The sequence below is a fragment of the Colossoma macropomum genome, unplaced genomic scaffold (genome assembly GCF_904425465.1).
Source record: "Colossoma macropomum unplaced genomic scaffold, Colossoma_macropomum, whole genome shotgun sequence".
In the NCBI taxonomy this organism is placed as follows: Eukaryota; Metazoa; Chordata; class Actinopteri; order Characiformes; family Serrasalmidae; genus Colossoma; species Colossoma macropomum.
In genome coordinates, this window is record NW_023494803.1 from 24,068,640 (window position 1) to 24,086,074 (window position 17,435).

The 17,435-nt window shown below is 37.7% G+C and overlaps 2 protein-coding genes across 3 annotated transcripts; both read right to left on the minus strand.

Annotated features, from left to right (window-relative positions):
• Positions 1–2,249: 2,249 nt before the first annotated feature.
• gpr132a (G protein-coupled receptor 132a) lies at positions 2,250–8,418 on the minus strand. 2 transcript variants are annotated; one of them, XM_036594127.1, is made up of 2 exons: positions 3,646–7,516; positions 2,250–2,294 (listed from the first exon to the last, which is right to left on the minus strand). In XM_036594127.1, the coding sequence occupies exon 1, from the start codon at positions 4,657–4,659 to the stop codon at positions 3,649–3,651; it is 1,011 nt and encodes a 336-aa protein (XP_036450020.1). In that variant the 5' UTR covers positions 4,660–7,516; the 3' UTR covers positions 2,250–2,294; positions 3,646–3,648. The 2 variants fall into 2 exon arrangements, with proteins under 2 accessions (XP_036450020.1, XP_036450019.1); XM_036594126.1 differs by lacking the exon at positions 2,250–2,294 and adding an exon at positions 8,319–8,418 and having other exon boundaries at positions 2,357–4,664.
• A 311-nt stretch (positions 8,419–8,729) lies between these two features.
• Positions 8,730–14,040, minus strand: zgc:66313 (AmyAc_bac_euk_AmyA and Aamy_C domain-containing protein). The gene is made up of 10 exons (XM_036594124.1): positions 13,763–14,040; positions 12,008–12,154; positions 11,651–11,848; positions 11,334–11,564; positions 11,137–11,270; positions 10,908–11,030; positions 10,681–10,780; positions 9,316–9,437; positions 9,101–9,226; positions 8,730–8,996 (listed from the first exon to the last, which is right to left on the minus strand). The coding sequence occupies exons 1-10, from the start codon at positions 13,934–13,936 to the stop codon at positions 8,807–8,809; spliced, it is 1,545 nt and encodes a 514-aa protein (XP_036450017.1). The 5' UTR covers positions 13,937–14,040; the 3' UTR covers positions 8,730–8,806.
• Positions 14,041–17,435: the final 3,395 nt, after the last annotated feature.

Consider the following 17,435-nt stretch of genomic DNA (forward strand, 5'->3'; position numbering starts at 1 on the left):
GGTGCTGTATATTTTTTCCAGATTTCAAAATGGGATGCTGCATCAAGCTGTAAAACATGTTTTTAAAAAAATGCAGTGTTTTCTTTTGACTGAGAATTCCCAGGCTGCTGCTTTTATACTTATATATTGGTCAGACAGGAGGCTGTATAGGTATATTAGGTCTGTTATTAAAAATAGTTGATTGTTTAGTATAGGTAGTATAGTAGTAGGTATGACTGAAACATAACCAGTTCTGGATCAAGTATGCACATTCTGTACCCTTTGTAAAATGTTAGTCCAGTAACAGTAAATAGTCTCTCTATCTGCACTTCCTCTTTATGTTTTCCTGATTGAGTTAAAAGACAAAAAGTACTTGCTTTTAAAAATTGCTTAAGAATCAAATAGCTTTTCTAGAGTTATTCTGGAGTTATTCTAGTGATCATAGTTATTGCATTTTTTGATGAACAATTGCTGCTAAGACCTGTGTGTTGTCTGAAATGAAAAACAGTTTAATAGGCAACATTTTTCATGTTTATTTAAAAAAAATAATAAAAAAAAAAAAGTTTTTTATTCAGTACTTCAAAATAACTGCACTTTAAGCTGGTGAAAACCAAAAGTCCAGTTCCCCACACCACTCTTTCCAAGCAACACAAGTCACATGCAACACAACTATGGATATTGTTGCTTTTGCTGACAATCTTTTGAGCCTGACATGTCAACTACAGAGATTTTAATGGTAGATGATTTAGCATGTGAAACTCTTAGTAATCTTTGGATGAGTACATTGAATTTAGTTGACAAAATGTTAAAAGGCTACATCCAAAATACTGCAGTCTCATTTCAACACTCATCTACATACGCCCTCACCCACTTTACATACCTACATTACACAAGTGGCTCCTCACGGCAGAAGCAGAAGTGGCGACAGTAAAGAGCAGATTATGCAAACGGAAGTCTGAATATAACGTACATAAAATTTGTAAATAATTGCTTTGTCCATCTATATATTTTGGTGTAGAACTGTTGTGTAGTGCCTTTATTTTTGTTGTTGTTAACATTGTAACCTTTAGCATGCTCAACTTGCAAGCTAGGAGGGCAAAGTGATGAAGTTTTTCAGCAGTCATGCAAATTGCATGTTACAGTTTTGAACTATTAAGCATTTTGAAGTTTACTGCTATGGCTTGGAAACAACTTTGGGCACTATTTTTTGGGTTCAAAAAGGGGAATGTGTCAAGTAGCAGTGACTTCAGGACAAATTCTGCTGTTGAAGTCGACAACTTTGTTCACTGCATCCCTTTTTTCCCTCCGATGGCTCATCTAGCACACTCTACTTGATCCAATAAGGTAATGGAACAGGCTTTAAAATGGCGTCCAAGATTTTTCAAGGGCAAATGGTGAGGTGAAGTAGATGAGGGCTTGTTAAAACCAGTGCTGGAACGGGCAGTGTGATTTCACAACAGTATACACATCACATACTTGTGAGTGGGCTGCACATTCACAGTGCTACAGCTAGCTAATTTAGCTATGAGACATGCAAGTGTGCATGTTCGGTTTATGTTTTGGCAGGATTAATTGGTAATGCATTTTTCCACACTGTTTAATCCAGACTTTACACCTCTACATATTGTTAAATTTTAAATGCTTGCCAGTGATGCCCAGGCCTAAGCTACGATTGGACAATCAGTGTTTGGGGGAGGGTTTTAATAAACGATGCATCATGATTGGTTTGCTTCGGTTTGAAAGTACATTAAATTCTTGTGGATATTTTAAATCCAGTATTCTTCCACTTCAGACTTATAAGTAACAGCACATTAGCACAGAAAATAGTGGAGTAAAAAGTACAATACTTTACTTTGAAATGTAATGGAGTGAAACTCATGAAGTCTCAAAAAATGGAAATACAGTACTGTGCAAAAGTCACAGACTACCTTTAATTTATTCAATTTCCAGTCAAAACAGCCATTAAGGACAAGTTATTAATTTTTCAGTAGATATTTCTGAGAAGATTAGATAAAAGATAATCCACTTGCACAGGGAAGGGAAAAAATACAGGAAATAAAACAGGAGTTCCCAAGCTGGAGTTCAAAAAATTCTTATAAGTTTTGGAGAAAATGGGACAACCGTGTAAGACCTGGTAGACCACCAAAACTGTCACCATCAGATAAACAGTACTTAAAGCTTTCATCTTTGAGAGATCAAGCTCCACTCTTACTTCAGATCTGAAAAAAACAACAACAGGTGTTTCTGTCCATCCTTCCACTGTGAGAAGACAACTCAACACTATGAGTCTGAAAGGATGTGTAGCCATGTCATTCCTGAGAAAAGGAAATAGACAACAAAGAATAAAATTTGTAAATCAAACTAAGAAGCTGCTGGTGTTCTTAGAACAATGGAATGATTTTATCATCATTAAATGTTTTTGGAATTACATGGTTTGTGAGAAGCAGGAAATGCAACTATTAAGACTGAACTTTAAAGGTGTGAAAAAACCCTGTAGATTATATTTGAAAAACTGAAAACAAGTCTCCTAAAAGAGTGGAAGCTGAAATAAGGTCACAAGTCGCAAAAAATACTGAATAAAATTATATTTAGTCATTGAGGCTTTGGAGTCATTTTCTGCCAAATAGATGTTTGCTGTTTCTTTTCCTGACACTGAAAAATAAATAGCTTGTGCTAAATGGCTATTTTACTGGAAATTTAATTAATAAAGGGTGATCACTGACTATTGCACAGTACTGTACAGTAATAATGTAAAGGCCAGGGTTCTTTAATTCTGGTACTGGAGGGGTAGTATCAAGCAGAGTTTGGTGATTTCCTTGCTCAAATGTGCCCACTAAACCTGGCAATTAACAGAGGAGTTGAACCAGGTGTGTCTGAAGAAGGAAATTCCCAAAGTGTACAAGACCCTCCAGGACTGCAATTGAAGAACCTTAGCATAGGCTAATGCTTGATAAGTACAGAACAGTAATGAAATATACGTCATTCCTTTCCACCACTGCACATAACAGCTTAAAATAAGTTTTTAAATTGGCCGTCAACTAGATTAATATCTCAATTATAATCCTTAACCAAAGTTAGATTTGACAAGTATAGCCTTTCCCATAATGCAAACACAGTTAAAAGCTAAAAAAACTCAACTACCCTGCCTGATCAAGACTTGCACCAGTTACCCCACCATTTCTAGTGCATACTAAAGTGTGCTGTCATGACCTTTTTTGAAGCTTATTTTGGCAGAAGTCAGTCTTTAAATCAGTGAGAAATAGTGGATTACATGGGTAAAGTTACACTCGATCAGGAGTGACAAAGAGTCAGCATTAGTGGCCAGCACAAGTAGGAATCTGGCCAAAAGATTTTTTAAAAAGTATTTTACTAAAGCTAGGTGACTATCATAGATGACAAATCAGTCACATCATGTGAGATTTGCTCTTGTTTTTGAACTCTTCGTACTAAAGAGTTTTGGAGGCTGTTATCTTTTGCACTGATTGTGTCCTGTTTGATGCCATGATAAAAGGTGATGGGATGATAAAATGAATAAAGAGAAGGATAAATAAAATAATGCCCTAATTCTGTTGCCAACGTTTTCCATTAAAGAAGACAAATGTTGACTTTCACCACCACTTCCTGATTGCACTGTGGCTTGCCATCAGTCCAGTCACAGGCATGTACCTTTTAACTGCGTGCACCTGAGGAGTTTCGGAGGCTGTGGTTTCTGTCTGACAAATGAGTCCGGAACAAGCTGCCACTGCGTAGGCTGGTCAAACTTCTCCTGATCTCTTTCCGGACATTGTCACTAGCCAGCACGTACAGTACTGGGTTCATGGCACTATTAACGGTGGAGAGGCCGAGAGATATGGTGTAAGGTGTATAGACTGTTTTGTCAAACTCACAACCCCAGCTTGGGAAGTGGTAACTGATGGCCCGTAGTAAAAGGATGACATGGTAGGGGGTGAAGCAGACCAGGAAGAACAGGATGACTGCTACAGCAAGGTAACGGATTTTGACCTTCTGTTCTGCCCTTAGGCCTTCACTTTCCTCCACTTTGGTAAGGACAGCATGGTTAGTGACAAGTAGAATACACAGAGGAATGAAGAATCCGATGACAAAGCGGGCGTAGTTGAAGCCTGTTACGGTGAGTGTGTTTTGCCCAGGCTCAAAGCAACGCTTCTCCTGCCTAGCCTCTGTGTCACCTTCTGTCATGGTAAACACTGGCATGTGGCCCAGAGCCACCACTGCCACAATCACCACAGTGACTATTACAGCTCGTTTCATTTTTCTCAGAACCCGAGACTCCATCGGATACACCACTGCCACGTAACGGTCCACAGAGACACAGCACAGGAGGAAGATGCTGATGTACATGTTATTGAAGAAGACGTAGCCTGTGACTTTACAAGCCAGGGAGCCCAGGTTCCACTTGTGACTCTCGTTTATATAAATAGTCCACATGGGTAGTGTTCCTAAGTACATCAAGTCACACACAGACAAGCTCAGCAAGTATATTCCCAACACATTCTTCCGACAGACCTGAAGGAATGTAAGGTAGACCGTGACCATGTTGGCAGGTAGACCCACAATGAGGACAATGCTGTACACAACCAGGAGAGGAAATTTGTCGTTTTCATATGGAAGCGTGCAGTTATCTGTTGAGTTTTGTGATGAGGTTCCATTAGTCATGGCCATGGTCACTAGACATGACACACAAAGATGCACAGCAAATTAATCTGTTATATAGTCATAAATCAAGCAAATTAATTGCAGTGTACACTGGTAATAACTGTAGAGACAGGAACAAAAATAATGTAATATGCAAAAAAACATGTAACTGCAGGTACTGAACCAATTGAGATAAGAAGTAATGAAAGCGTGTTGCCGCCAGGTTAGCATAGTTCAAACTGCATGCCTAAATCTTAGCATATTTGCCTTAAAGTGCTTTAAGTTGTTAAACAGTCTCAAATAGACTTGCTTATGTTAAACTATAATATACTGCTTTTTATGAAGCTGTACAATGTATGGATACAATTCTGGCTTCTGGCTGTTGGTAGCTAGATTTGAGAAAAGAACTCTTTTTTTAGGGCAAGTGAGATTTAGCCAAATGCTTTTGTATGATGCTGGTGCTTTTAAAGCCTCATTAAATGCATTCAACATGCCTTTTTCTGATCAACATTTGGGAGTAAAATTGTGTGTACTTGATTTTTGGCAAACCATTGCTTTAATGACATGAAAGTTGCAGCAACATTGTTAGCTATGTTAGGAAAAGCAGCATTGTTAGGAAATGTAAGGAGAAAGGAACTTACCTACACATTCCAACCTTTAAAACACACTGGAATTAACGTTAAACATCCTGAAATGTTAATTTCAACTGATTCACCTCATAGAGATTCAGAAGTGCTTTACTTGCACAAGTGATGAAGAACTTCTGTTTTTAAGAAACCTTGTGTACTATTCCAGAATTTGACCTGTATTAACCTAACAGTTATGATACCTTTCCATTGACAGTTTTTGTGATCAAGGGATTTTCGTGATCAAGGGAAGTTTCGTGATATGAATGTCATTGTTCTATGAGAAAATTATCTGAGTATAACTCCCATGTGTGCAACCTGTGGTAAGTCAAAACCTGGTGTTTACATGAGATGCAGATGAAATGGTTGATTGCTTCAACTTCAGATCTGATAAGGACATCCGTTAAGGGTTTGGCCTGGCAGAACTAAGTGTATTATAGTGATCTGTTTGTGAAATTATAAATTAACTATCAACTGTTTCTGAAAGAAACATCTTTGCTAGCAACTTCTGGGTTTTATAATAAATTTCTATTTTATGTAGTAGTTATTTGTATGGACATGGATTTCTATGTTGAAAGTGATCTGCAACCTTATAAGGTGAAGCAGCAGGTGTGTATGTGAAATTTGCACGAGACTAAACAGAAATTTAGTAAAATTAACTGTTTGGAGGAAGTACAGATATTTTTTTTTGCTGGGATTACACAATTTTTTTTCCAATCAACAGTCTTGTCTACTACTATCTAATAGGCTTTTTCATAGTTTACTCTTGTTCAGGACAACCTGGCTCTTCCCTATTACAGGACACCCCAAGCAACTTGCCTGGTCTTTTAAACTTTCTAACATAGCAAAACACTCAGAGGAGACTGCAGCACTTGTCACCATGCTGGCACCAAAGTATACCAATGCACAGAGGCTAGATGGGGATGCTTTATCTCAATTCCACCCCTTACAGTCTGCGCTTGTCCAGACATTTGTAAATATGTGTATGATCAATGAACAAATTGGTAAAACAGGTTCTTGTCACATATAACCTTCCAGTTCTGCCACAGTTACTTTTTTATTTCTGCACCTTCTAACTTAGTATTTCTAAATCCCGCTCATAAAGACAGTTTCTTTCCTGCCCCAACACACCTAATGCAGTTCCTCACGTAGGCCTTCATGAGTTGGGTAAAGTGTGCTGAGGCAGCTGAAACTGAGTGGGTCTACAAGAGTGGGTCCCCAAGAGCAGAGCTAAACCTCTGCCATAGCTCACTGCAACATGCAGACTGGCTCAACTGAAAAATCTGCTGGTTACTGGAGGGGTGTTAGACTAAGAAAACGAAGAGTAGCTTTTTAACCAAGATCCTGTCATGCTTCCTTTTCATGAAAGCAGCTTTCAGGGTTCCCTAGATGCCACACAATTAAAAAAGATGGTTCTTCAAGGGCTCCTTAGTAAAGGGAATGGTTCTATTCAGAATCATTCATGGTTAAATTTTTCTTTCTGAAAATAGTTCTATATAGCACCAAAGGGGTTCTTCTATTGTTACATTGTTTAGTGCATTTTCAAAAAGGTTCTACATAAAACCATATACAAAAAATTCTCTATCAACCTAAATAATGTTTTCGCCATGCAAAGAAACATTTAAGCATGAAATTGTTCTATATAAAACTCATGGTTCTAAATAGAACCATTCCCTTTACTAAAGAACCCTTGAAGAACCATCTTTTTTAAGAGCTTAGATCCCACCCTGAATTCCATGCTCTATTGTATTCTTTTGCAGCATATAACAGGCAGTGTAAGCTATGTTTGATACATATACTGAAAATAAGCATTTATATAAATAAATGATTCTTGTAAAACTACAAGTGCTGATAAAAGTAGGTTAAGAAAACCATGACTTCATCTTAATGTTGGTAAGTGATGACTTAAGTCATCAAGCAACTACAAATTTTCCAGCATCAGGTCAGCAGAACGCCTCCGACATAAGATTAAAATGAACAAATCTGTTTTCAGAGTTGACATAGTGCAAGTTGAACTGAACTTTATGCTAAAATAATTTAAACTAAATAACAATACAAATAAAACTTGAAATACTTTGATGCATCACCATCTATTTATTTTATTTTTGTTTTTCTCTCCTCTTTTTCTCTCTCTTCTTGGGTTAATATGTGTTGTATTTTCTCCTATATCAGTTATTTTCACATTTAATTGTTCAGTTTTTTTGGCCAGTCTTATCAGAAATAAAGCTCTTCTTTAAGCACAATAACTATGCATACTTGTAAAAGGAAGATATCTGAGGAAACGGAAACAGTGATTCTGTATATTGACCCACACTCTAAAATAAACATGACAACATAAGTATACTAAATAAAAGATGGTGCTTCAAGGGTTCTTTAGTAAAGAAAATGGTTCCATGAACACTCAAAGAACCCTTTGCATGATTAAAGGGTTCTTTGCATCATGAAAGGGTTCTTCAGACAGATGGAAAATGTGCATGAATGTGCTACAGACAGTTCTGTATAGAACCTTTTTGAAAAGGGTTCTATATTGCACCTAAAAGGGTTTTTCTATTGTTACAAGGTTGACATCGTAACAATAGAAGAACCATTTTGGGTGGGTGCTATATAGAACCCTTCTTAAAATGGTTCTATATAGAACCATCTACAGCACATTTTTCATCAGTCTGAAGAACAGTTTTAAGATGCACAAAAACCTTCAATCATGCAAAGGGTTCTTTGAGTGTTCATGATTCTATATAGAACCATTTTCTTGACTAAAGAACACTTCAAGCACCATCTTTTTAAAGAGAGTAGCTCAGCGGTGTGTTTTAATGATACATGGGATTCTTTTCTGTAGGCTATTCTTGCAGAACCCATATGCGTAGTCTAGAATGAGTTCTTGGAGATTTTCTCAGGTTTCAAAATCGCGCCAACACATCCGCCCTCATTTTCTCGTTTTCAATACACCTTGCACTCAAACACTGCCCCACAGCTTACTTTACAGCGCAGTAGTTTCAGTTCGCTTCAAAGTTACAAAAAAGTTACTGTCTTTTATATGTTGAATAAAGTACTAACACTCACCCTGATAGATGTGTAGCCTTCACCTGCCGCCTGTTGCTCAGTGGAGGCTGACTTTTCATATTTGACAAACCAGGAAAACGACCGCCTTTATGAGTCCGTTTAAACAGGGCTTCCCCTACCTAACCCCGAAACAATGCCTCAGACACGCTGCACGGAACATGAACAGCCCCTCTTACCTCAAACTAGCACATACAAAGCCTATCCAGTAAGAAGCACACGGGTTAATAACACAAGTCAACGAGTTTTATTTGTACAGAACCCCTTATTGATACAACAGAGCTCAGAGTGAACGCTGTGAACGTTTAATCATCAGCAGCTTCTGAAAAAAAAACAACAATGCCGGTTCATAAAGGCTCTGATTTCTTCAGTCAGGTGCACTCTTGGGAATAAAGAGAGAGGAAAGCAGCAAAATAAAGGATTTACGTCTATTTTATTTTTTTACACTCCTGTCTTTGAGCTTCAGGGTTTTATTAGATGTTGAAGTAAATCTACAGTTTAGCGTTTACATGAATGGCGATGAACGGGTCCTCTTCCCAGTTGCCGATGTTGAAGTTGGCTCGTCCATCTTTGTCCACCTGTATCCGCTTCCCTGTGCACCCACCGCTGAGTTTATCCCCGGAGATTATATCACAGTAGATGCCACCAGGCAGGCCAGTGCTAAGTGCCTCGTTCAGGTTCCTGTTAAAGCGCACAGTTACGAAAAACTCAGTAATAAACGATTACCCTGGTTGGATTGCATGTTTTATTGATTTTCATAGTGGGTGGGTGGTTGTTCAACGCACCGGTCATCGTTGTTGATAACAATGAAGCCCCGGCTGCCGCGGCCAAAGGCAATCTGATTATTTCCGTTGTCCCACCAGTTGGAAAAAGGCTGTCCGTCGACAACATTACGGAACTTCACCATATTCCTGCACAGTGACAAGAGAACGTCAGCCTATATTGGAGCTTACATCTTGGCGAGCTGCAAGCTGCCAGAGGAACTGCAGAATACACCAACCTGATCTGGCGCCATCTGTGTTCACACACCCAGCCATCCCCGCATGTGGTGTCTGGGTTGATGGGCACAGCCTTGGTGGATCCATTGCCGTGGCTTGGTGGACCCATCCAGTCATTCTTGTCCTATAACGCAAAATACTGAAATTAGCAAAAGCTTTAACTTGTTTGAGCTGACACAAACTGCAGTAAGCAATGTTTGACATTATAAGTTGATATAGTCTAGCTGTGCTCATGTAGGCCTTCACTGCGTGGAAAAAGCCCGCGACTAGTTCCTCATTAACATGTCATTTGCTAACGGCATGCCCCACACTACATATACCCTTAACTACATATATGCCCTAATTGACGTGTCAACCACAAGGCCCGTGACACAGTTCTATTCGGCTGGCGAAATGTTCATTTTCTATTCTATTATCCCGTTTCACTTTTTGATGCACTAGAGCCCCCAGCATGCACTGCAACATAGTGTGCGTTCTGACCCCCTTCCCCAACAAAATGGGCCAGCGGTTACACAGAAAAAAAGGATGCCTGATGTCTAGTTCAAGCAAATAGGCAGTTTAAAAAAAAAAAACACCTAAGTCATTTTTTTTATTTAGAATTATTTGTGAATTAGTATTTAGTGTCTATTCTACTGTTGCAAATACTGGTGTATTTTGGCAAAAACCTGCCAAAATGTCAAGTAAAAATGAAATAAAAACACAGCTGGCCCTCGGATTTGCTGACATTTTTCTAATTTTAACTGAGTTTGACACCCCTGCCCTAATTCATTCAGATATTGCGAGAGTAAGCCAATAAAAGGACAGCATTCAGGAGGCTCGTGAGCCAATGGTCGTCCTCATAGACGGAGTTTAGTGGAAAACAACAGAGCGTAAACAGAAGAATTATAAAATAATGTGAAAATAATAAAATGTCCTTTTTTGTCGCATTACTATTTAAAGGGTAATCCCACCAATTTTTCAACATTTCTGCGTAATTCAACCGTTGAGACGTAAACAAAGTCGTTCAAAAAGTTTTGATGTGAATTCCAAAGCTTTTAATCCCTCTTAATCTACCTCACAGAAACATGAACTAGTGGTTGTCCTGAAAGGCAGAGCTTGGGGTCGACAAGGAAACGCACTGCGCCTCCTACTGGCCAGAGCGTAAATTGCTTTGTCGTGTTACATCTGTAACGATTGAAAAAAATCTTTAATTAGCAAAATGCCTTAGCTTTATTTAAGATAATACAACGGCGTAATAATTAAAAGAAAAATAAAACTACTAAAATGAAATAAAAATGAAAGTTAAATAAAGTAAAAGTTAAATAAAAAAAATGACTAATCCAAGTGTGGGGCACTGTATTTTTGTGTGCTGTGGTAAGTGTGCTTACCTTTCCATTCTCAAAATTGCGGTCCCAACGGTAGCTGGACATCACTCTGGTCACACCATAAGGATGAGCCAGCATGATACCCATAGCCATTTTATAAAGCCTGTGGAGAACAAACAGCATCCCAATAACAAAAGCTGGAGCTGTTAGTTAGAAAAGTGGGAAAACCCACAAAGACATTTGAAACTGTCTGGATTAAAAGAACTGAACTAATGACAGAGAAATTGCACCTGGCATCCCAGAATGTGAGGACAGAAGCTCCTCCAGCTCCATGGCCTCTTTGGTTGTCATGGTTGTCAACAAACACCACAGCCTTATCAGAAGGCATGAAAGCCCAGCCCTCTCCCCAACTTCTGAAAGCAAATATCACTGATAATATTAAATCAGTGACTATTCGTTTGTAACAATGCAAATAAATATTTTTTTTCAGTAGACCTTTTAAGCATGGACACAACATACTTCAGATAGCACAGCTTCTCATTCTCCCATTTGCGTACAACGGTGCCCAGTTTGACGCTGTATTTGAACTCTGTCACCCTTCCAAGACCAAAGTACTCACTGGCTTTGATGGGTTCCCCACCCAAGTCAATAACCTGAAAGAAAACTTTTCAGCTTGGACCTGTTGAGACCACTAAGCTTAATTCAATAAAGCATACCTCTTGGTAAATGAAGGGCTTGAGACCAGATGAGAACCATTTGGTGCTGAGGTTGTGCAGTCTATCATAAACCACACTAAGGTCACCAGGCCACATGTGCTTGCAAGCATCCACTCTGAATCCAGCCACACCCATGTCAATCAGTTTGTTCATATATTCAGCCACTTTTCCCCTCACATAATCTTTTTGCAAGGCAAGGTCCAGAAGACTCACCAGCCGACAGTCTCTCACCTTTGGAATTGAAGAGAAAATATGCCTAAACATTGTCGTTCTAAACAAAAACCAATAACAGTTGTGGTCCTAGTCAGAAATCACACCTGAAAAATATCATGGTAGTTCTCAATTTCACCATTAGCTGTTTTACATTTGCCATCATTGAAGTCCCAGGATGAGAAGGGAACAGAGGGGAAATTCTTCTTGTTGGCATCGAAATATGTGCCACAGCTAGAGTGATGGCCTTCTCCAGCACTTGTTCCACACATATGATTGATGACTGCATCCACGTAGATGTTCACCTAACAGCACACAAGCCAAAGACAAGGAAATCATTTATAGTTGCTTACTCAAAAGTGGGAATGCCTACATCTATCTAACAATATCTAAAACAGAGTCTTCATGGGTTTACAATCAGGTATCATTTTGGAAGCTATATAATAACAGTTAGGTGACTTTACTCCAACATTGTTGCAGCGGGTGATCATATCCCTCAACTCCTCCTCAGTGCCTGATCTGGAGCAAAGGTTGTAGCTGACGGGTTGGTATCTCTGCCACCACGGATGCCAAGGATTGGTTACCACAACGCTCTCGCTGGGAGGAGAGATCTACAAGATAATTAAACTACCCATTAGCTTAAGCAAACACCATTTCCTATTATCACAGCTTTGCATGTTATGATGCTATAATGTCTTGGTTTACCACCAATTCAGCTAGAAATGCAGCGCCTTTGCATCACAATTTAAAGGGCCCACATCATGAAAAACTGAATTTATCTCACTTTTTAGATTAAAGAATGTGATGTAAACACCAACGTCTTACAAAATTTTTTTCTTAAAAATGTTCTTGAGAAAGGTCCTAAGAAAAAGGGAATACTCAAAGAATAGTTCCTTTTGTTCTCACTGGTCATTTTGGTAGTAAATAAAAGGTTGTAGACATCACTCCATCAGGGTTCCTGTCACCACCACTGTCAGAAAATCTTCTCTGTAATAAACCATTTCACATAAAACCACTTAGTGTGATGGTCCGGTGGAAAGGACATGTGGATACTTTTCAGGTTAGGGTGCAAAAGCAGGTGTTTATTGAATCTCAGTGAAGAAAACACAAAAAAATGCAATTTATCCAGCACAAAAAAAGGAAAAGAAAAACCAAGGAAACTCTATATTTACAAATATATACAACTTAGTATGCATAATCCATTATTCAATCACAATTTTAGCGGTTTTCTGGGCTCCAACCATATTTCATCAACTTCTCCACCAGACTAACTCACTCTGCTCCTTCTAGGGCTTTTATAGAGCTAAACATGAAATGATGTGACATCACTTACGGTTTTTGAGACATGGCTACCTTCCTCTGGAATCTATTCACAGGTAAGTACTTTTCCCTTCTTATTTAATTTAGTTACTCAATTAAACCTTTTCTTGACTTCACCCATTTGTGTTCAAAAATATAACAGTGCTTAAACTGTTTAGTTATATTGCTAAAGCAACATTAACTCAACATTTTTATATATAAAACAGTTCATATTCAACATCAAGTTTATTTCCTCTTTTTTTCCCCTACAGGTTTGCTCTTCTCTATTCAACTTCAGCTTTCCAGCATAAACACTATAAATTAATAAAGGCTTTTTAGAAACAGCATGTGTCTGTCTGTTTGAATATGAAATGTCACCATTACATAGAAAGTCTTTGCATATATATTTATATTGTGGCGGAAGGCAGCTCCCTCACATTAGATTGACTTTTTTACCTCTTCGCAGTTGAATTTTGCAGAAATTTTGAAAAACAAAAAAAGAGTAGAATTCCCCTGTATTTGTGTGGTGTCAATGGCCCCAAAAATATATATAATTATTTAACCAGTAGTAAGCAAACCAGTGTTATAGAATGCTGAAGGTGCCGCTGTATCGTGTCGTAGTTCCCCATCCATGGTCTTACTTCTCATTTGAGATTCTTCCTTGATCAGATCATTCAGATATTACTACATTTTCAAAACATGCATTAGAAATGACCTTTTAGGAGAGACTTTTTAGATATTTGAGAGTTTGTATTTCTGTATTTTAACTCCAATTGTGAATTTGAAATTGTAAATCATCTTTTACCAGAATATTGTTTTAGATGAGCACTCGCACTTCCACTTGAGTAGGAATTTGTGTTTACTTGAGTAAGCAACGCTAATATGTATGTACACAGTAAAACTTATGCACGTATACTTGCCTGAACTCCTCCAAAGCCTTTTGGTGCCAGGTACCTCTCACACTCTGTAGCAATATCTGCCCAGCGCCACTCAAAAAGATGAACGATGGAGGTTCTTCCAGGTTTCATGTGAGGATGATGCTGACCCAAGCTCAGTCCAAACAGTCCTGCCAAGACCAGGAGCTCCATTTCCATCTCTATCCCAAATGGTCTCTGTCCCAATACATGCACTGCGGATTGGCCTGCGATACCATCCACTGATAGCAAATGCTGAAAAATAAATAGCTATCTCCAGTCCAAGGTGCAGCACAGATGTATGATTTGGTAACTCTTTCGGGGCCAATGAATTTCCCAAAGTATAAAGGGCAGTCTGTAAATATTTGTGCAGTGACACAATTTGATAAATTTGCATGAATCACTGATGAAAGGTGCCACAAAACCTTTTTGAGTGATGCCACAGAAGAACTACGGTTAGTTCCCTGAAGAAGCATGTTTGAAAAAGAAATACATGAGCATTAAGAACCTTTTAAAGGTCAAAAGAACCCTTACATAATGGAACAGTTACATACCAATTTCATTTTTTTGTTATGTGGAGGTTCTCTAAACTTTAAATAAGCTAATCACAGTCACACATCTTATTTACAAAAATATTTCTCTAAAGATCCACCAAAAATGGGTACCAAAAATGGTTCTTCTATGGCATTTTCATGTTTAAGAGTATACTCTCACAGTACTCTGCACTTTAAGCTTATAGTCACTGTTTCATGTCAGATTCAATGTGATGGCGTGAAGATTCAAAAACAAGTTGTCACTGTCCAAAGCTGTGTTCAAATATGCAATGTAAAATCTACAGGTTACATACGGATATTTTGCCCATGTTGTTTTAAAGGGGAATTCCATCAATTTTTCAAAATTGCTGCATAATTCAAACGCTGAGATGTAAACATATATTTTATATATGTATACATTACATATATTTTTATGTGACATGGTTCATTGTAGAAAGACAGATTTCTTTACAGTGGTGGTGACAGAAACCAGGGGTTGAGATGTCCTCAACACAAATATAGCCATTTTATTCGCTAACCAAAACCACCAGTGAGCCTCCACCTGTCTTTTTTATATGTAATGTTTGTTATATGTAATGTTATTAATGGATAAATAGCAATACATGTGAAAAAAATGTTTTTTTTAATTCATATATTTTATCATTATAGGACTATTTTACAACATAGCACCATACATGTACCTCTGCCCCATGAATATAAAAAATATGTTTTAAGCCAAAACCTTCTCAAAGCATCATAAAACATTGTCTCAGATGTCAGGCAGTATATCTGTCACCATGTTGTCAAATATCTTTGTACCATTTTAAGTTAAATATGAATAAAATTACAAACTAGGATACAAATTAGTAGTGTTCCTTTTAAGACGGCAGATTGTGTCAGACCTTTTTCGTTAATAAAAGCCAACATACTGCCATATCTCTGACAGAAGTTGCCCAGATCGGTTTTAAGATATGTGGGCCAAATAAGCATGTTTTAATATGGGCCACGTTCGGCTCATATGCAGTTTGCCAGTGCAGATAGGGGAACAACAGTGCTATATGTTTGCCAGACATGGCTCACATTCATCTGAGTGTTTTCATACAGGGTACTGCAGATTCAATAATTTAAAAGTATTTAATGGTAATTGTTTTCTGTAAATCAGCCTTTGTTAAAATGATGATGTTAGCAGGCTACTGAAGGATCACTGGTTGGAGCACACAGTGGAACTAAATGTCCACTTATATCATGTGAAGAGTATCCAGAGGAATCTAAGCAACAGGCAGATTTTAGATTTTTCAAATCTTTTTTAGAGATCAACCTTTATATTGATTCAGTGTAAATGATAATGTGTAAATTGGCTATGTTAATTTTTAGCAATTATTTTTAGGTAAGATTTAGAATAAATGAGATTTTATTTTTCTTTATATGCTGTTGAAATTCATAATGTCCTTTAAAAATGCACCATAGTTAGCAGATGACAATGTGTAAACACCTAAAGAGAGTGATAGAATCAAACATAAAAATTTTGTTTTTATCAAATTAACAGGCAGTGCTTTTGATACTGACAGTACATGACTGCTAAAATGTCAATGATTGATGTGTTTTATATGCTGTACTTGTTGTGATAGAAGATGTGCAGTTGTATCAGTCTTATGGTCTGTATTTTATCAGTCTTAGATCTGTATTATGAACAATACTAAATGTTTTGTTTAGGAGTGTTAGTGCTTTTCCATTTTTTATATAACCATTATTTTGGTCGGATAACTGGGCAAAGCTTGATGATCTATTTCAACATAATATGTTAAATTCAAGGTGCTTGCAATAAGTGTATGTTCAAATGCATAAACAGTTTTCAGGCTTTTTATGATTTTTTGTGTATTTGTTTGTTTGTTTTATGTGTGAACGTTGGACTATAACTTCATTGTCTCTCCACTACTGAAACTAAAACTATGGCCTTGGTACATAATACTGATGAAAATCTGCAGTGTGCATGGTCCCACTTTATATTAAGTGTATCTAATAACTGTGTAGTTACACATGAATAAAATATGCAACAATGATGTAACTACTGAAGATTAAGTCAATGTTACAGATGGAGTACAGAAGTACAGCCTATGTTATTACACATGTGTATCTGTTTGATACACTACAGATCAGCAGTCTTTTCCAGCAGTAAAAGGAGGTATGTTTTACATAACATTACATTTATGTACATAACTGTGTTGTAACAAGGTAATCCAATCACATAGCATTGATTAATACCATTCTGTAATTACACTGTTCCTATATAACAACTACACAGGAAGTATCCTGTAGTGTAGTGTTAAAGTTACACTTTAAAATAAGTAGACAGTTCCTGTGTAGTTGTTATATAGGTACTGTGTAATAATGGAGTGGTAATATAGACATTGCTTTGGGGGTAATGCAACACATTTAATTAATGTTATAAAAGTTGCATTTTAAGATAAGGGGACATCTGCTGTACTGTCACTTTACAGAATGGTTTACAAAATGGTTTGAAGCTGGTTACAATGCTGCAGCACTAGCTAAATAAATGCTAGCTAAATGTTAGGAAAGCTGGCAGATACAGTGTAAGTGATGTCTTAATGTAAGTTATGACATACTTCCTTTTACTGCTGGAAAAGACTTCTGAGAACAACTGTTGCTCCAGTCTGATTACAAATATAATTACATTTATGTTATGTTGGCTGTTACAACTATTAAGATACACTTGTGTAATTACATGAGGCAAAACTAAAGTTGATACACATGTGTGACATCTTGTGGCATCCCACCATGCAAAGCAGCCACGTGCAGAGGCTCTCAGCTGGCGCTGCACTCTCAGTAGGAGAGACATTTCGTGTAAATACTTTGTGGATGTAATGCTAGGAGATGTGTCAATGTGACGCATGTGTTGTTCTGTGTTGGGCAGTGGGTTGGTTAGGTGGGTTAAGTGTTTGCCATGAACAGAGATTGTTTGGCACATATATAGAGGCACACACTAAGTGGTTGCTAGGTGGTTGCTCGGGTATTCCAGATAGTTGCTAGGTGTTGGCTATGGAATTCCAGGTGGCTCTTATACACAATGTGCAATCACTAATTATGTGTTAGTTTTCCTATTATACACAGCATTTGCTTTCAGTATA

What these genes read in the sequence shown, in the direction of transcription:
- gpr132a (XM_036594127.1), bottom strand. Translation starts at nt 4,659, where the DNA reads ATGGCCATGACTAATGGAACCTCATCACAAAACTCAACAGATAACTGC.
- zgc:66313 (XM_036594124.1), bottom strand. Translation starts at nt 13,936, where the DNA reads ATGGAAATGGAGCTCCTGGTCTTGGCAGGACTGTTTGGACTGAGCTTG. An exon ending in ACTACCATGATATTTTTCAG is followed by an intron (nt 11,565 to 11,650) that starts GTGTGATTTCTG and finishes TCAATTCCAAAG; the next exon opens with GTGAGAGACTGTCGGCTGGT. An exon ending in GAGAAGCTGTGCTATCTGAA is followed by an intron (nt 11,031 to 11,136) that starts GTATGTTGTGTC and finishes ATTTGCTTTCAG; the next exon opens with AAGTTGGGGAGAGGGCTGGG.